Source organism: Prionailurus bengalensis, chromosome C2 (assembly GCF_016509475.1).
Source record: "Prionailurus bengalensis isolate Pbe53 chromosome C2, Fcat_Pben_1.1_paternal_pri, whole genome shotgun sequence".
Lineage (NCBI taxonomy): Eukaryota > Metazoa > Chordata > Mammalia > Carnivora > Felidae > Prionailurus > Prionailurus bengalensis.
In genome coordinates, this window is record NC_057350.1 from 158,563,393 (window position 1) to 158,583,715 (window position 20,323).

The 20,323-nt window shown below is 45.9% G+C and overlaps 1 protein-coding gene across 6 annotated transcripts in view; it reads right to left on the reverse strand.

Moving 5' to 3' along the window:
- ANO10 (anoctamin 10) overlaps positions 1-20,323 on the reverse strand; it is a 220,056-nt gene that overhangs the window by 28,755 nt on the left and 170,978 nt on the right. For 3 of the 6 annotated variants that reach the window (XR_006299575.1, XM_043595922.1, XM_043595923.1), the window contains one exon: positions 18,214-18,330. Coding sequence is in view for 5 of the 6 variants with exons in the window: in XM_043595922.1 (XP_043451857.1) it covers positions 18,214-18,330 (117 nt within the window). In the remaining variant the exon portion in view is untranslated. Of the gene's footprint in view, positions 1-2,029; positions 3,593-8,403; positions 8,542-18,213; positions 18,331-20,323 lie in introns of those variants that run through there. The other 3 variants (XM_043595919.1, XM_043595920.1, XM_043595921.1) reach the window with 2 other exon arrangements.

Sequence of the window (20,323 nt, forward strand, 5' to 3'; positions counted from 1 at the left end):
TGTCTGATTCTGCAGGGCAAGGGTATTTGCATCCTGTTACCCGGATTGTAGTGGAACCTTTCATGATGACAACATTGTGAGTCTTTCTCTATTCCTATTTTCTTAAAAACAAAGAAGGAAAGAAGCAAAGAAGGAAAGAAAGAGAAGAGAAGAAAAGAGAAAGACATCCCAAGCCTGCAGCATGCTAAACTACTCTGATGCGCTCTTGGACCCATATGAAAACCCTGATGTGCCTGCTCAAGCAGGGTGCCATTTATGTAACGGCAAGACGGTAATGTCCCCAAACCCATTCCGTCCCACTTACCTCATCTAACTGAACACTCGGAAAATTCACGCTCGCCCACTGCACATACTTTGAACACAACAGTGCTGTATTAGGGAAAGAGAGGTTTTCTGTGAACACTTCCAGGTAGAGACTATGACTCCTCGTGGTCTGAAGAGTAACCTCTCTCCGATGGCTCTCCGACGTAGGACGCCATCCTGTTAACACGGCACACAGAAGCTGACGCCTCTCTCACCGGGTTACCGTATGAAAAGTCCCATCACGTCAGCAGGACGAGGTCCTTCAGCTGGCATGTGTCCATTTTTGCGTGTGTGCACTGAGGCCAAATTATTCTTCCAACGATTATGTCTATCGCCTAAGGCAACAGGTGTTTAGACGGTCTGGTCCACGTGAACGCGGCGACCCTGTGGGGCGGCGGGTTTGGAACCCTGGACAGCGTGGCGGAGATGCTAATCTGACTTCACCGCAAAGCGAAGAGAGGCGACGCCCGCTCTGGGGCCACGCGTAACACCACCTTCAGCCCGGGGACATTCCGGTCAGGGAGACTCGCCCTCCCATTTTAACTGTTCTCCCTCAAAAGCAGATCACACGGATTCTGACGACGGTCTCACAGCTGTGAGAGTCTAAATGCAAATGGAAACTCGATGAAGGCGGATTGAGGCGATTTAATCCTCTGGAAGCCCGGGAGGATATTAGAGAAGGGGAGCTTAATTTTGAAAAGACATTGTATTTTTCTTTGGTTCTCCGTTCCCTCGTCAGATCGGTGGAAATGAACTCGAAGTGCCTTGCAGAGCCGGCTGGCGACAGTGCTTCCGCAGGGCCCCGTTCGTGCTTTCTCTGGAGGGATGCCACCGTCACAGTGCTCAGAACAGTGGAAAATTTGTATTTTCGCTGCAAACAAGCAGATGGTTTCAAGTCTAATGGAGGACCATTTGAAGATGCCTGAGTCTGTATTTTGCAGCTCAGGAACAACTGTGTCTGGCGTAATGTTTCCCAGAAAAATCAACTTCAAGGGGATCAGCCACGTGCTAACCAACCATTTCTTCCTGAGACTGCCACCGTGTTAAGACATAATTAACTCACGAGAACCTAAGTTTCTCCTTCTCTCTACAGTTAACCTGATTGATTGGCGCACCCTGTGTCTGTCGGCAGGACAGGCCCGAGTTCCAGAGAGGAAAGATGTACGTACGTATTTTAACAAACAATTCTACAAGACAGGGGTATGTGGACTGTCACGAGCATTCCTGAAATTAGGGATGAAAGACAGCCAGGTCCTATAGCCAAATGTGAATGGAAATCGAACCCGCTCGGCCCCCCCACAACGACGACAGCTCATTACCACTCAGCCACCCCCTGGCCGAGTGCGTGCGTGGTCTGAACGGGGATCTGAGGGAGCCTGGGGGGGGGGGGGTGACACACAGCTTCCCACTGGGGGCAGATTGGAAATGCTGATGCAGTTGTTTTAAGAGAATATGGAAAAGGAGGCAAGCAGAGGTGACTGTCGAGATGCCTGGTGGTCTCCACCGTCCCAGGCAGGACACCGGCGATGGCTGAGAACACAGCCGACGCCCAGGCGCTGGACTGGCTCTTGGGAGCATCACCCTACTTCCTGTGGTTACTGTCCCCATTCCACAGGGCGCTCCAGCATCACTGAGTCAGCGGCTTATCTCAAAACTAGTGCTGTCTAGACCTCAGGGCCTCTGTCACAGAGCACTCTTTCTGACCAAGTGAAAGAGACCACACAAATGGCAAACAATTGTCTTTATTCCCTGCCTTGTTGAAACAACAAAAATTATGTGCACTATGATCTCAAGCAAAAGCTCTACTATGGCAGGGCCATGAACAAAGCTGCACTCAGGATCTGGCAGGAGGCAGCTTCTGTTAGAGCTCTCGACTGTTCAGCCTTTTATTTCCTGTTTCTCCCACCCTACTTTGTACTTTCCTCAGCCCAAGCCTGGAGAGAGGCTTCTGGAGAGGAGGGACAGAGAGTGTTCTCCTCCCTAGGACGCATGCACTTCTTGGTTCCAGGTGAGACAGCCCCTCGTTTGCCATCTGGTATGGCAACGTTCAGAGGCGAGTTAATTATGACCATCGAAGGGGCGGGCCGTTTTCTTCAGGGGACAGCGAGTTAAGTTGGCGTCGGGCTGCATCTCTGACAGCGGGATCTGAATGAGGTCCGTCCCAACCTCTGCTCTTACAAGGAAAGCAGCCCGCATATCTCCCAGGCCCCACGGGGGTCAGCCGCACTGGAGGGGCTCCCCCACCAACGCCTGGCCAGCACGGGCCACTCGGAGAGGAGATGAGCCCCTCAACCCCAAGCCCCCCACTAAGAGAGGGCAGTCTTCACGAGGGCTGTCACCCTTATCCTTGACACACAGCTTCCCAAGCAGGAATGCTGGCCAAGAGCACAGGCCACGAGTCTGTGGCCATCCCGGGGGAGGGGTTGAGACCAGGGGTGCATGAATGCGCATCTGCAACGATCCACAGGAGAGAAAGCAGGATAGTTTGCTAAAAGGAAATGAAGCGGAGAGAGAGGGGGAGGGAGGGAGAGAGAGCGAGCGAGCGTGCACGCAAATAGTAACCCAAACATGAAGAATGAAGGTTAAAAGGAGGGCGGCGTCTGGATAACATAAAATGCAAAGAATGGCCACTCTGGGCACGTAGGCCTTTTGCTTTCTTGAAAATCAGGAAAAAAGAAGACGAGACAGAGATGGGGGGGGGGTGCGGAAGAAAAGAAGACGGTGACTGACCTGCGCACACAGATTCCACAGAACCCTACCCTGCATCTCTGTCCTTCCATGTTGCTCTTGTACCACTGTTCCTACTAGAAACCCTAAGCTCTCCTCTATTTCAAGCCCACTACGCGTGAATGTCGCCGCTGAAGGAGCAAGTAATTTCTGAAAATTCCGCTGTGATTTCTGAAAGCAGCCCACTGCCCGGGGAGGTGACCCCAGTTTTCATTTCCAGAAATCCACTTGAAGTCCAGATGAGCTGTGGTTGACTCGCATTTCAAAATGACCTGTTTTGGGTTAAAATACAGCTGGAGAGTAACCGTTTTGAAGGAACCACAGAGCTTGGGCAGGGTGGGGTGGTGGGGGTGGTGGGGGTGGTGGGGGGTGGGGTGGGATCGGAGACAGCTCACGGCCAGAAAGTAGGTAAATGTCCAAAGCAGGCAGTTCCTTCTCTTTTGCAAGGTCTCCAAGGGTGGCGTATGAAACCCACCCATTTCCAAGGGTGGAGTACTAAAAAGGAGTCTTTTGTCTCCCGGTGGTCAAGTTCTACATTGCACTCAGCAGAGAATTCTGTTATCCATACCCATCTGCTCTATGGTGGAAAACGGTGGACAAGCAATAGACTCAGACTCGGTTGCCGGCCCGGACCCGACTGCTTGCTTACCCCGTGTGGTTACTCCTGTCATTACGCCCATTTCACAGAGGAAGAAACTGAGGCCCATAGATGTTTGGTAACGTGCCCAGGGTTACTCAGCAGTGAAGCTGGGCTTCCCGAAACATGTATACCTGACTCCAAAAGCCATTTAACACCCAGGGCATGAAACCACCCATTCTGCTCCTGGCATATTTGATACCCTTCAGGGAACCAAAATGCTTCATTTAGGGCCAATGTTTTGGCACGCACATAGACAATTCCTTAGCGAGTTTCTGGGTGGTAACTGTCTAATCACACGTCATTGTCACAGAAATGATTTGTGCATAGCTATCCTGAATAAAGTTTAAATAACCCAGACCGATGTCTTTGGAAATGCTTTTCTACAACTTACATTTAAAAAAAAAAAAAAAAAGAAAAAGCGAACTCATTAGTCCAAGAAGTCAAAAAAAGCAACCTGGTTTTCTTCTGCTTCTAATCAAAACAATATTTATCACATGGGAAAGGAGAGGCGTTGGTGCTGTGTTTCCCAGACATTTGGCAGTTCCTTTTCTCTCGTGCCTGTGACTAAAACCAGACTCGAAAATTAAAAATATGCCTCTCATTTTTTATTTTTCAAGACAATTCAAACAAAAGAGCCTGCAAATCTACCCACACGAACACTGCTTTAAGCAACTTGAATGAAGAACCGGAGAGAATCTTGAGATCCATTTACTTTCCAAATAACAAATAGATTTTTTTTCCTCCAGCTTGGTTTGGGGGCGGGGAGGTCAAGAATTTAAAGTTACAGCCCTGGTAACATAGTTACCTGGCAGACAGTAACTGCTTTGTATACTCTATCTGAAAGGACAGCCACCAATAAACAAAATAAAAACTCAAAAATTTATGAGAAAAAAATTCATTTCCTTCCAACCACGTTTAGGAGAGGAAAACACAACACTAAACAGATTTTTGGAAGGAAAAAGGAACGAGGAGGTGATGTACTTTAGAACTGAATTTCATCATCCAATGACACTTCACCAGGTCTGCTATTCTGTTCTTTGTTCTCCCACCACTGTCTTCACCTATTCACATCATTTTCTCTCATTTGTAAATGGCGTCACCGAAGACATCTGGGTAAATGCATGAGATATTCAAAACCCACCACTGAATCTTAGTTCACGGTTTTCCTGGGGAACTACGAGAGAGAATAATCCAGACTCATTCTCTGATCCCAGGGGGAGGTGAGAACATACAGTCAATGCAATGTATCAAAAGACAAGTTATTTCAAATATCCATGTCACGGACCTAACAATCAATATATTAAGTTATTTACATTGCCAATTAAAACCCTTTCAGGGTAATTTCTAATTTCAGAGGGATTTTAAAGCAAAGTTAAACTCATTTTAGAACCTACTATGTGCCAACCCACTGTGTCTTCACAAGTGAACTGTATTCTATTTAATGTCAAATCCTGTTTGTCCTGAAGCATCAGAGAAGTAGTATAGGAAGGAAGCAAAACACTGAACCCAGCACCTTTATTTGACCATTTAAACTTTCAGAGTCTCTGTCTTCTCACCTATGTAATCCTGGAGTGACACCTGCCAGGCCGTTCCTCGGAGGCTATGTGAGAATTACTTAAGATAACGGATTTGCGGGGCGCCTGGGTGGCTCAGTCGGTTGGGCGTCTGTCTTCGGCTCAGGTCATGATCTCCCACTTTGTGACTTTGAGCCCCACATCGGGCTGTGTGCTAACAGCTCAGAGCCTGGAGCCTGCTTCGGATTCTGTGTCTCCTCTCTCTGCTCCTCTCCCACTCATGCTCTCTCTCTCTCTCAAAAATAAATAAACATTAAAGAAATTCTTTTTAAAAAAAGATAATGGATTTGCGGGTGCTCTGGTGGCAGCAGCATTCAATACGAATGTGAACAGTTAGCACTGTTCTGTCCCAGGCCACATGCAGGTAGGACTCTGGGTCCCTGAGCAAAGGCTCCACCCCCAGGAATGACCAACTCTACAGTCCATACTATAAAGAGCTAGGAAGAGGTACAACGGTCTCCAGGATGGCTCAACAAGAACGATGGTATCGAGGTCCAAAGAACTATCTTGAATGTTAAGTTGGAGGTACTAAGGTGGTAAAGAATTGAGGGGAAACTTGGGCAAACGGCCAAATCTATACTGGTTGCTATTTATGCAGAAAGAGGAAGCCGAGAGAACACAGGACTTCAGAGCCAGAGAGCGGGTATGCAGCACGGGCTTTGTGGTTTTGTGATGGGCTGACTGCAGACAGATCACTTACCAGCTTTTTTCTTTTAACTTATTACACACGAGTGGAGAGGCCAGTATCATGTATCCCCATATCTACCTACCGCTTAGCCTCAACAATTAGCACCTCATAGTCAAACTGGGTTCGTCTGTCCCCAGCCTCCTCTCCTGGATTATCGGTACATTAGTTACCTATTACTGTGTTAACAAATTACTCCGAAATTGAGTGGCTTAAAACAACATGCAGCCATTCTCCTTCCTTCTGTAGGTCAGGAATTTGGAAGCAGCCGGGTGGTTGCGGCTCAGGGCCTCTCATGATTGTGCAGTCAGGAAGCAGGCGCTGCAGTCATCTGAGCGACCGACTGAGGCTAAGAGCTGGGGATGACAGATCACGGTGCACAGGCCGTATCTGGCCCGCTGCCTGTGGTTATCAATAAACTTCTGTTGGGATACAGTCTATTCCTTTCATTCACGTATTACCCGTGGCTGCCTTTGCACTGCAACAGCAGAACTGAGTAGTTTTGATAGACTGTATGGCCTATACATCTTAAATATTTACTACCTGATTCTTTTACAGAAAATGTTTGCCCACCCTTGGACTAGAGAATCTGTTTCCAAGACGGTTCACTCACTTGGTTGTTCCTAGTCATCTGAGGCTCTCCACTGGCTGCTTGGGTATTGGTTCACAACCTTGGGGGTTCTTCAGGTGAAATCTGAAACTGGCCCCCATACGTAAAGGGCAAGGAGAGCCTGAAAAAAGAGGCAGACCTGGAGTGGTCTCCAGGTAGGCAGCAGGGCAATTACATGCGAGGTTTGTCTTGGGTGACCACAAGACGAGTAGATCTCCATACGTGCCCACCAGAATCTTAAAATTTATATAGAGATCTTAGGGGGATTCGGTCATATATACAGTCCAGATGGTCTCAACAACTATTCTCTCAAGGCTGTGTCTCCACAATGGCTCCTGGGGGTGGAGTAGTGGTTAGAACGGACATTCCAAGGACAGGGGAGGAGCCTCTGACTGCCCAGGGTCCAGGTCTTGGGTCAACCAGCCACCACATCCTCTTGACCTCCTCCAACATTGAGTGTCCTCACAACATGGCAGCTAGTTTCCTAAGAGCAAATGATCCAAGAAGAAGAAGAAGACAGAAGCTATATATAGACATACATATATATAGCTTCTGTCTTCTTCTAGGTCATTACAAATTACATATATATATATATATATATATATATATATATACACACACACACACACACACACACACATATATATAAGCTATACATATGTGTGTGTATGTGTGTATATATATATGTAATATATATAAGCTATATATATGTGTGTGTGTGTATGTGTATATATATATGTATATATAAGCTATATATATATAAGCTATATATATGTGTGTGTATGTGTGTATATATATATATGTAATATATATAAGCTATATATATGTGTGTGTATGTGTATATATATATATATAAGCTATATATATATAAGCTATATATGTGTGTGTATGTATATATATATACACACACATATATAAGCTATATATATATGTGTGTGTGTGTGTATATATATGCTATTTATGTGTATATATATATATATATATATATTAAGCTAGGTCATTAAAAATTTATAACTATATATAAATAAATTTGTAATGACCTAGCTTCAGAAGAGACTGAACACTATTCTGTAGTATCCTATTGGGATGGGACTTCAAATGGGTGTACATAGTAGAGAGGCAGGGAACATTGGGGCCCATCTTGCAAGCTAACAACCACAGTTAATGACCCTTTCCTTAATCTGTAAAATCAGGGTTTGGGACAGGATTGAGAATTTTTCCTCTAACATTGGACAATTACATGATATAGGGAATTTCTGATAATTCCTATTTTTGTGTTTTGGTCACAGAATGCACTTAATACTTGCTGAATTTTAATATCTGTATTTTAATTATGACTCATGTATGAATTCAGTGTAATTTACTATTTATGTTCTTAGAGCCATTATTAATGTAGAATGATTATTTCCCTTTAATTAGGTAGTATTTCAAAAAGTTCCTAAACCAAACATTTCTTGTTCTCTGTATTCTATTCTCAGGACACAGGGGCAAATCTGTGTTGTTCTTAAGGATTTACTTTAATGTCTAAATTTTCTAGTCTATCAATTACTGAATTTTCAGCCCAATCTCTTAGGTTTACATTCACTGCATGATATAATATTCAATCATATCCCTGAGGTTCTGTGGCAATAGAAATCGATGGAAAATAATACCATTTATTATATTAAATATTTTCTACTTTAGCAATTTACTAGTAATTAAAAACAAAAGTTAAAAAGTCTATGGTTTCCTGACATAGTAAATACTCAATAATGGTTTCCTGAATCCCAAATATAACATGCAGAAGATAATTTCAAAGTCAAAAGACTAGAATTTAGTAACAGAAAAAGGCACAAAGGGCTGGGGCTTTGACCCTAGTGATGTTCATTTAATTACGGACTCACCTACTCAGCAAATACAAAATCTGTGTCTGGTGTAATCCTGTCCCTAAGAAGCTTCTCGTCTGGTGGTCACGGACAAATATCTTTGATCTTAGTGAGCCGACAATATAGTCTTTAATATCCTAGAATATTTGGTTAAAAAATAAGTAAACAGACGCATTCATAACAGCCCGGGCATTTTCCTAGAAAAGGAAGGCCTGCTTTCACACATGCTGGGCCTCAAGGCAACATCATTATTATTCTAGTACAGAATCTGAGGTTGGAACTCTTAGAACTTTTACTATCTTGCCAGAATATACATTTTTCTCTTTTAAAACATATTTTTACGGGTGAAAGAGGTGAAAGGGATTGAGAGCACACTTGTCATGGTGGGCACTGAGTAACACAGAGAATTGTCGAATCACTGCACTGTGCACCTGAAACTAACACATGGTTGTAAGCATTCTGAAATCTCTAAAGTAATGTGCTGTAAGGTGAACTTTTTTCTTTACAAATGCAGACCCATTTTGATGACAAACGTGAGCCAGGGTCAAAGCACAGGGTGTCACCTGGGCAGCACGGTGAACTCGAGGCCGTTCCACGTGGAACAGAACTGTCCTCTCAGGCGTCCTCTGCCCACGGTGCTTCCAGTTTACCTACATGTTGGCTAGGAAAATGCTACATTTTATTCTGTTTCCTGGCCTGTTCGGTAATTCCCCAAGTAAAAATAGATCTGGTTCTCATTTGGCTAGATTTCTTACATCTGGGGAAAAAACTAAGAGCTACAATTTAAAATTTTGCTTAGAAAACCGGGGGAATGAGATGAGTAACAAATTCCAACCCTGTTTACTAGAGAAGACAAAAATGATCAGAGGCTTTCTGGAGCTTTAGTGAAGCATCTTATTTCAATGTCTATACGGCTCTGTGTACCTTACAGCACGCTTCTCCAGTGAGAACAGAAAATGCAGGGGAAAAATGTCTACACATCAGCGGTAAGAAGAGGGTTGTTCTAGAGTCTAGATACCTCTCGCAAAGTAAAAACGACTTTAGAATTCTGTCTGGCTTGATTTGGGTTTATTTTACCATCTTTTGGGAGCCACCTTGTCGCTGATATCAAGCACGGTCTTTTGGGGGAAAAAGCACAGAACTTGGGCTTCATTAGGGCTCAGTATGGGGACCTGAGGAAGTGCTCGGACCCGATTCCTCGGAGTGCACTCTCTACCTAGTGATCCCAGAAAGGCATATGACCCAGCTGTTTCCATTTTTGCCAGAGGACCTATTTTAAGGCTCCTCTTTTCTTGTCCAAGGACGTCACTTGTCATTTACTTAATATATTAGCTTCTCAACTACGTGGGAGTCAACAAACACAGTTTGAGGGGGCCGAGATGTGTTCAGAGTCTACTGGGCGTCAGGCCCTGTGCCGGAGGAGTGAATGCAGGGGTGAAGAGCCGCCTGGCCGGGTGCGGTGGGGGGGGAAGGCACAGAGGTGGGTACCGGGACCCCCCTGTGCCACGCGCAGCGGGGCGCTCCCCCGTGAAGCTGAGGGCGGAGGGAGGTGCACGGTGGCCGGCTGCCAGGAAGCAGGGCGCTTGGGGACTGTCAACAGTGCACCTGCTAGTCCCTCCACTACGACTGCTGCCCAGCTGCGTGCGGGCTGTGAAAACGGGGAGTCGAGACGCGTCACCTAAACCGGTTTCACGGCACCAGTTTCCCAGAATTCCTTCCCGGCTGGCCCGGCGACACAGGGCCCCTGAGCTCAAGGGGGTCCCTGCCCTGCTTCGCCACCCTCGTCTCTCCCGACCCCCTTCCCCCTCCCCCCCCCAACACACACACACACGCTGTGTCTCACCGGAGCCTCGCTCTGACCACGCGCGGTGGGCACCACCTCCCAGGGCCTTGCTGTGTTGGGGAGACAACAACACAGGAGGAGGGGAGAGGTCAGCTCAGAGCGGCCACCCCAGGTCTCGAGGCCGGCACCCGGCGTGGGGCCCTGGGAGATGGGCCGTCTGTCCTTGAGGACTGAGGCCGCGTCTGGCACCGACGGCCAGTGCCTTTCTCGGAAGCCAGTTCTTTCTCCGGGCTCCTTTCCTCCTGACCCGCACGCTGGGACACCAGCCTGTGACTACACATTCAACAGTCCGGCGAAACTCTCCCTTAAAAGCCAGGTTTACCTACCCCAACTCGAGAGCACAGAGGCAGGGCAAGGGAAGTTCAGAGATGACTGCTAAGTGCCGGAAAGGGTTTAAATATACTTCCCTCTAGGAAACAGAGACGGGACTTGAGGCCGCTGGCCCAGCCCGGCAAGGGTCCCACACCTGAGTCGAGGTCCTCGAGGGCCATACTTAGCACCGTGGGCTCCTCTTAGAAGTCTTTATCTTGTTCTGACTGATTTCGGAGGCTGTCATCTTTCTGAAAAGCTGCATCTGGACCCAGCGCCCTGGCTTCTGTGGGTGGTTGGCCCTGGGACACCTGGCTGCCCGGAGGCCGGTTGAAGTGGGAGCTGTTCTGAGGACGCGGGGTCCTCGTGCTCTAGGACGCTGGGTGGCTCCTTCCTATTTTTAACTAAATCTCAAAATTACCGAGAACTGAGCACGTCAATTTGAAAAGAAACAAAAGGGCGTCGCGAGGATGATATTTACTCTCTGGAATTCTTGCAAAGGTCTTACCGACTGGAACCTGACTCTCTGAGAATTCTGTCTGCAGAGCAAACCATTTCATTTTCTCCAGTTTGCCTCTCACCTTCACGCACATCTGACCCGCCTGTGTACTTAGAAATGCCACAGTTTCCTATCGGACCCCCACGAAGGACCTGCCCTCAGTACCTCTCCTTTCCCCTGTCCCCTCCCACCACGGCTAAGAGGAACAGCTGCCATGCACAGAGCGCTTCTCCAAATGGCTCCAGGGCTCCTGCAGTAGAACAGCGCTGGGCAAAATGGCAGATTTCTGGGCCTTCGCACAGAGCACGCAATCCAGCTCTTCGTTTCATAAAACAAAACACTGAGGTGCAAAGAGGCCATCTGCCTCATTTATGGCGGCAGACCCTGGCCCAGACCTTGCTAGCTCTTGGCACTCCCCTGAACATGCTTGGGATCTGTCTTTGCTGGGGATTCAGGATTAGGGGAGGGGGGGCGGGCACTAAAGCAATAGGAGGGGTTTTTTACATGTAGGCGCCTGGGCCCCACCTTAGATCTAGGGAGTCTGACTCTTTAGGTGTGGGGCCCAGGCACATGTGTCTTTATGTAAACTTCTCCATTCAAGATGCACTGCCCAATTTAAGAACGGACTTAAATGTCTCAGTCACGTTTTGTCCGTAGAATGAGAACCTGAATTGAAAAGTAGTGATTCAAATGTAAATTAAACATAAAATACTAATTATTCAAAAGTAATAATTTCTGTTGACAATTTTACTGTCGATTTCTGGTCACTTAACAGTGAAAGAGCCCAGGGATGGGCTAGGTAGGCATTAATGAGATTTATTCCAAAATATGTCTTCAATAACTCCAGTTTTGACCTGGGGCCCACTGACTGACCAGAGGACACAGCAGAAGCCCTCTCTGCCTTTGATGTACGGGCAGAGCCCCGTGAGTTAGGCTCTACTTATTCACAAAGCAGATCGTTAAATGTCAGTTGAAAGAAAGAGAAGACAAATTCTACATCCTAGAAATGTCAATAGTTCAGCGAGTAAACTGAAGACGTGCCAGTTCATCTGAGTTTCTGAAAAGCATTAAATAGGCGACCTTTCCTATCTAGGACCTTCCGGGCTTCTCGGGACCTCTGCACAGTGAGGCTCAACAGGCAACGTAACACAAATGTCTGTCTCAACGCACAGAAGCGTGAACCTGTGTGGCCCGTGCTGCAATGGTGACCACACCACGAAGCCCAGGCCGGCACGAGGGGGGACAGGAGAGGGGCAGCTGCCACAGGCTCCACCGTCCAGCCTCCGTCCCAGGTCAGATTTTCAGATCGTGATTTCAACACAGTATAGCGGAGAGAGGAACGCTTCTACTTGGTCTGTGGTTCCAGGCCCTAAGGAACCCCGAGCACAGCACTCACCACCCCTGTCCACTCGATGGACCGGAGACATCTGAGCCGCACACACGTGAATTTAAGATCATCTCTAGTGCGAGCTGGCTAGGAATGTCCTGTTTTAAGGCATTTGAGAGATATGCGGAGTCAAAACCTGTAGGACGTTTCTGTCCCTCCAGAACCTTAATAGCAAAATCAGCACCAAAATCACGCTTTCTTAGAAGGTGATATGAATCACGGAATCACATCTATGGCTTAAGAAAAAAGCCCAAAGGGACTTAAAATCTTTTAGGCTGTTTTCTTCTTTTAAAATAACATGCGACAGGGAGGGGCACCTGACTGCTTCAGTCAGTACAGCATGGAACTCTTGATCTCAGGGTCATGAGAGCAAGCCAGACATTGGACACAGAGCTCCCTTTAAACAAACAAACAAACAAACAAACAAACAAACAAACAAGTTAAGTAAAATACGAGACAGAATTTTGGTTAGTGCTTCATCTTTCAATGACGACGAACGAGTGTAAATAAATTTTGCCTTTGAATTAGGGCTTTGTTTCACTGTCAGGTAGGGTGTGATGGGAAGCCAGGAGCTGACACGATCTGACAGATCACTGTCCACAGCAAACACTCACACCTCTGAGCACCCCCCCCCCCCCCGAGCGAGTACAGCAGCCCTGCAGTGGGACTTCTAGGTAAATGCATTTAGTAATACGAGACATGTTAATACCCAACATCATTACAGGGCCTTTGCTTTTCCGACAAATGCATGGCAATGTGCCATCCTGATCAAGAGGAAAGCCTCTCTCACATGAAGCAGGATCTCACCTTGACAAGGAATTCGGGGGTGTACAGGTGGCCAGGGGGTTGTCTGCCCCAACATATGGAACCTCGCTAGAAACGCAGTCGCTGCAGAAACCTGATTTACCAAAGCTCTTCCTAAGACAGTGCTATACAATTAAAATACGTTTTTGCTTACATACCCCTGAAAATGTTTGGGTGCTATGTGCCCTCCCATACTATTTTATGTTGACGTCTAAAGTCTTCACCATGGGGGCCCTTGGGTTGGTTAGTGTCCGACTCTTGGTTTCAGCTCAGGTCACGATCTCGTGGTTCATGAGTTCAACGCCCCCACTGGGCTCTGCACTACCAGTGTGGACCGTGCTTGGGATCTTCTCTCCCTCTTTCTCTCTCTGCCTTCCCCCCTCTACCATGGATGCTCGCTCGCTCTCTCTCTCTCTCTCTCTCTCTCTCTCAAAATAAATGAATAAACTTTAAAATAAAATATTTAAAAACCTTCACCATAAATTAGGTAGCTATGAAAATGTATCTTCTAGCTTACTGTAGACATTGCATATTACCATAGTGTAAATATTAAAAATAAACTATTAGCTCACTCTTTTGAAGATGTCCAGGAAATACCACAGGGATGTGATATCCACCATCACCTATTTAAGAAGTAGATGGATACCCTCTTCATTAATAGTAACAATTTTATGTTTTTTCTTTTTTCTCCTCTTTGAAATCATATTTTCTTGCCTTTTCTCCCAAAGGATTTTATACTAATAATTTTTTTTCAGCCTGAAAGTGTCAATCATGGTCATACTTTAATAATATGCTAATAAATGGAAATTTAAAAGTTTAAAAAAGTTCCCGTGACTATAAATCTCACTTTAAGTGTTTAAAATTTTCTTCCGGACCACTGGTCATCACAAGTATTCCTGGTGCATAAGTGGTAAAAATCGCATAAATAGAATGCACATATTCATAAGCAATTATTGGACATAAGTTCCTGGATACATTTTGGAAATGCACCTTTTAAGGAGACGGACTCGGCTTTGGCAGGCGGGAGAGTGGGTGCCTTTACAGAACGCGGTTTAGCCCCCGACACCTCCATTTGGTAAGGTTCTCTCTCAGGGGGGAGGCTTTCACCGTGGGGACAAGGCACAGGGAGGACAACTGTTTGAAGAGAGGCGGTGTGGCCCAGGACAGCCCAGGAGGAACCACAGGGCACCCGGGCCTCCTGCAACCACATCTGAGGAAAGAGGTGAGTGTAAGATTGGGGATCTGAACAACGAGGCCGTTATAACTGTCTGTGCCCACATGCTTGTCACAAGTCTAAGGAACCTGGCTGGGGGGGGGGGGGACTGTGCTCTGCCCCCACCAGGTTGCTGACTTTTCTGCCCCTCACCCCTAGAGTTTCAGCCTCTCCTTTATTTTTTTTTAATTTTTATTAAACAAAAAAAATTTTTTTTACTCTTTATTTTTGAGAGAGAGACAGACAGAGTGCAAGTAGGGGAGGGCAGAGAGAGAGGGAGACACAGAATCCAAAGCAGGTTCCAGGCTCCGAGCTGTCGGCACAGGGCCTGACGCGGGGCTTGAACTCACAAACCCCGAGATCATGACCTGAGCCGAAGTCGGACGTTCAACCGACTGAGCCACCCAGGTGCCCCTCAGCCTCTCCTTTAAATGGGAGCTGAGCAAGTCCTCTGAAGTAGAGCGGGGTGCCAAATTCAGGGGGCCTGCCCTCAGCCTTGGTCTTACCCTGACGTCATTTCAGGTGCACTGAGGACTTTACAGACAAATCCCACTGCGCCTCAACGTCACCTCTGGGTTTCCACACTTGACGCATGCCTTCAAACTTCAGGTGCAAAACGTATGTTATGTGAAAATAAATTTTACTCCAAAAATTTCACCCGGCGTTTACATTTTTTTTTCCAAGAAGAAAACCAACAACACATAGGAATGTCTGTAAAAAGAACAAGGAAGGAGGAGGAAGAATGCGTGAAGGATGCTCTCAGGTGAGTCTGAAAGTGGCATTAGGGAACTTAAGTAATTGTTCAAACCACCAACATGAGGGAGGGTTCATTCCTTATTTACTTACATTAGTGTTTCAAGTGCAGAAAAGCATACAGGTAACAAATGGCAAATAATGCCCCTCCCGAAGAATTCCTGTTGACCTTAAAAAAGTAATACACGTGCATGGCCAGAAAATTCAAACCCCATGTAAAAGGGAACTCTTGATCCTTCCTCAAAGGTAACTACTGTTCAGCGTTTCCCAGGCGCCCTTCTCCCCAAAAACGTATCTGCATTTGTCCATTTTCCTTCCCTTCCTTCTCTTCTTCAAAAGTGAACTCAAATTTGTTCTCGACCCTGCTTTCTCCACTTAATAAAACAGCAAAGACGCACTCATACACGCACACGTGTGCACGGCCTCCAGCACAAAGAGATCTTTTTAAAAAGCAGGCTCGCAGAACTTTTTCATATGGAACCATTATCAGACAACCATTATTTTCATCTGTCTCCTACTGAGTTTAGCTGTCTCAGGGTTCTTGCTTGGTCCACTTTGCGGTTAGAACTGTTACCCTAGCGAGAGTCATTCTGCTTGGAGGGTAATCTAAATTTTGATTCAACTGCATTCTAGAAAGGTTAAACCAATTCACACTTCTGTCAAGTACATAAAAGTGTCCCTTTTCCCATACCAGACAAGAACAGATCAACCAACATTTGGCAACAGAACGTGTAAAATGCGGTATTTCACTGCTGTGTGACCTTATGTTTCTTCAACTGTGAGTGAGGCTGAATACCTCTTCTTATGTTAACTTTGATTACTGGACTGTCCTTTTAAATGGGTTTATCAAAATTCTTTAAAAAAAATTTTTTTAACGTTTATTCATCTTTGAGAGACAGAGTGAGACAGAGCACGAGCGGGGAAGGGGCAGAGAAAGAGGGAGACACAGAATCCGAAGCAGGATCTGAGCCATCAGCACAGAGCCCGACGCGGGGCTCGAACTCACGAACCGCGAGATCAGCGACTGAGCCACCCAGGCGCCCCTCAAAATTCTTTTTAAATTAAAGATATTAACCGTTTTTCATGCAAGTATCTCCCCAGTTTGTCCAATTTATCTGTTGAGTTTTGTCTCTTTCTCTTTTGTCACAGAGAAGTTTTAAATTGTCATACTTTTTGTATCTGTTAACCATCTAAATTTTGCAGGGTGGTGGTGGTAAGAGGTGTGTAAGGAATGAGGTGAAACAAACTGTAATAACTTCCCCCAAACAACTGTTTGTCATCAGACCACGTAACAACAGTTCTTTTTCCCCACTGCCGCAGAATGTTAATCTTACCATACGCCGAAGTCCCGGTTTTATCTGGGTCCCTTTACAGACTCTGTATTCCGCCGATCTGTTTCTTCCCTAATTCAAAATGGACTCAATCGCTATAACTATTGAATTATTCAGAAGACATTTTAATATCTGGCAGGGCTAGAGGCCTCGTTTTTCTTCTTGTACTCGGAAATCTCCTTGCTATTCTCAAACGTCTGTTTCTATATACTTCAATTGGCATCAGATTTTCACAAGATTGAATCTTTTGGTCCCAGCAGACTTTTAAAAATACTCTTGATATCGATTATCCATATTGTTTTGATCAATTACTACCTAAAGGTTTTATAGTTTGGCTTCTTCAGTAAATGAGACTTTTTCTTCAATAATATCTTCAAATGGCTGTTCTTTCTTGTGAAAGGAAACAAATAATTTTAGATGACTCTTGTAACCTTACCAAGTTTTCCTATTTGTTTCCAATTACTTACCTCGTGGTTTTTGGATATATAACCCTATAACCTTCAAGTAATGATACACTCGCGTCTTCCAGGTTACTTGACCTCCTATTTCTTCCTCTTGCGTAGCTGCGTTGGCCAGCACCCCCAGATCGACGAGAAGTGTCAGAGGGGGTAACAGGCTTCCCGACACTGCTGTCAGTGCTTCTGGTCCCTCACCGCTGAGCACGACGCCCGGCGTCTACGACTCAAGCACGCTGGCTAGGTGAACCTGTCCCCACCCAGGAGACCTCGGGAATCCAGTCTCCTCCCCGGCTGCGTCCAGCTGGTGGACGCACGCTCCTCCCTCTTCTCTGTACTCTTATCGCAAGTCTTATTCTGGGGACACCCTGCCTCACTGGGGGCACGCTCTGCTCCAGTGTGGGGACTCCCGCCTCGTGCACCATCCTGCAGCCCCTTGCTTCTATCAGAGGGTCAGCTTGGATGGGTCCCCCTTTCAATTTTTCTCCTCCCAGCTCCCCAGACATTAAAAAAAAAAAAAAAAATTCCCGTATGAGGTGGTTTGGTAGCCTAACGGACTGTGTGGGTCAGAACCCGGGTCCCGGACCTAGAGTCTGTCTTCTCAGATGACACCACCTTATTGATTTGCTCATTGGTTTAGCGGCTACGTATCGCTGGAGAGAACTGGCTCGGGCACGTAGGAGTCTGTCTTCCTGCTCACACTCTGCTGCCATCAAGAGTCAGAGTGAAGACCTCCAAGCATCGTCTTTGAGGAGAATACGGAGATCACTGGCAGAAGCTGCTACTTCCAGGGCGTTTTCTGATGCTTTCGCCCACACGTTGTCATTCCCCCCTCACTCTCTGCAATATTACGCAAGATTCTATTTACTCGGTTCCCCTCGTTTAACGCTTCTGCAGAAGGCCGACTGAGAAACGGTGGGGGCTGCTCCGGGGCAAGTCTTGGAAATCCCGGCCTTGTTCTTCTGCTGAATGCTAGCTCTATTCTTTAACATCACTTGGATATTTTTGTCTTGCCTAGTTTAGTTCCCTGAAGCTAGTTGTTGTTCATATGATTAGGATTTTGGTTTTGTTACACCGTCCTAAACCGTAGTCCTCTGTATTTATTTGAGCTAGTAACTTCAAGGGCTGAAGGAAATGCTGAGAGCGAGTCCTCTAAATTATGGCCCCTGGCATTTGCTAAAGAAATACATAGACTTTCAGGACAGTTGCCTTTACCTGCTGCTTGAGTGCCTCCAAAGACTCGAATTCCAATCGGGCCAGTTTCATCTGGATATGCCGTGGTTTATCAGGTATGGCAAATGCAAGTATAAACTTTAAAGCCAGGAGTGCATGCTGAAAACAAGAAAGGGTACATGTTGATATGGCACATTAGACCACATGTGCAATGGAACAAAACAGTAACTAAGCAATCTGTGATTCTCCTCGTTAACCTTGGGTAATTTCTAATTACTGGCCCGCGATGTATCAGAGATCAACCAGGCCCAAGAGTTATATTTAACCCACTCCCTTGTGGCCCACTCGTTAACCAGTGTCTTCCTTTGCTTTATTCTTTTAAAATCAGTTATTCCCTTAAATTGATACCATATGATACTTTCAGTGCTTTAAAGGAAAATGAAATTCATTCTGAAAAGCCTTTCACAAAAATTTTTCTACCTGTGTCTAATTTCCGAATGTATCTTAGCATACAGCATCGGCAGACTCATTCTATTCTTTGCCCGATAGCGTCCTCCCTGTGCTATGCTTCTGGCTGAGTTACGTGAAATGCACAGGCATCTTAAACACCTTGAATCCTCTGCCTCCCCAAAGGTGCCCGGTGCAGTTTCCCTCATGAAATGATAATAAATACTGATAACTGATTCACTGTAATGTGGTGCCTTATGCTGCTGACTCCTCAGAATGTCTCCGTTATAACATGGGAAACTTAGAACCCTTCTACACCAATATCATAAAAAGGTTCTCTATGCTATACTAATACAGGGTTTGTAATCGTGCTTCTTTCTCTGCAGAAAAGAATAAGCCAACAGGATTGCTTCCTTTGGTAAGCCTGCTCTTCAAATGCACAGCCTCGACCTACTGATACGTCTCCAATTCCAGTATCATCTTGTGATCCAGCATCAACACCCACAGGAGTCTCGACGATCAAAAGAATAAAGTTGCCTCTTTGATGACGGCATGAATTACTAAATATTAAAAGCTGTGAAATGATTTTTAAAGGTAAGAAATAATTAAAAGGCATTTCGGAAATCAGTGAAGGAAGTGGAACAGGCTCTAAGAAGTGTTGCATTGAATTATTGACCGAAGAAGAAGACAGCTGAAAGACATTAGATGAATTCTTTACTGCGATATTTTCAAAAGGAGGGCGAAAGACAAATACCATGTGGCTGTCTCCCGGGAGCAGCACGAGCTAATGAAGGAAATCGGCATCACGCCATAACAAGCAGTGACTCGGTCCTGAAAATGGGCGCAGCCTCAGCACAGGCGCTCCTGGTACAAACGAGAGACCCGGGGTGGGCCAGGCCAGGCAGCCTTCACGGCAGTGTGACTGCCGTGACCAGAGAAGACACTTGGAAGGTACTAAGTATCTACAGGGTGAAAACAGGTAGATAACGGCATGGATCAGATGACATCATCTGCTGTAATTCTGAACTAATTGGGTTAAATTAACAGGAGCCTGGATAAAATCGACAAAGAATAAGTAAATAATTCAAAAAGGTATACTGTGTCATTATTTCATTCCACTGGAGTCCTGACATATAATTTTATATAAGACTTAACCTCTTTAGTAGAAACACTAGACAAGAAGTAAACAAGTGAGCAGATGAAAAGAAACCTTCCGCGTTTTCCAGACATGGTGGTCCTCAAACTGCCAGAGCCCCACCACGAGCCAGCCACTGGCCTCTTTCCAATCCCCTAACAAGTCTGTACCCACTTTCTCTTCTGTGGAGTCTCAGAGGGAAGTGGTGAGAGAAGGACCCTGCCAAGGTCTCCCCTCGGATGCAAGGTGCCTGGAAGATGTGTCAGCTCAACCGGGACTGGTTACCAGGCCACCGAGCAAGGCTGCCACAGACCTCGGTGCTCACAGCGGCCGTACGAACTGTCCATAACCCTCATGAGTTACAATTATTGGTATTTATTAGACAACATTAGTTAAAATAGGAAGTCATTTTAACACGGTTAAAACATTTACGGAGCAATAAGCTTTTATGAGCTCTGTAGCTCCTTTTCCTAAAATTATTTTATAATAAATGTTTCTAAAGGCTCTTATGCAGAGAACTCAGTTTCTTCTGAACTATATTTGCAAAACAGGTTCCTCGTACACCTGCTT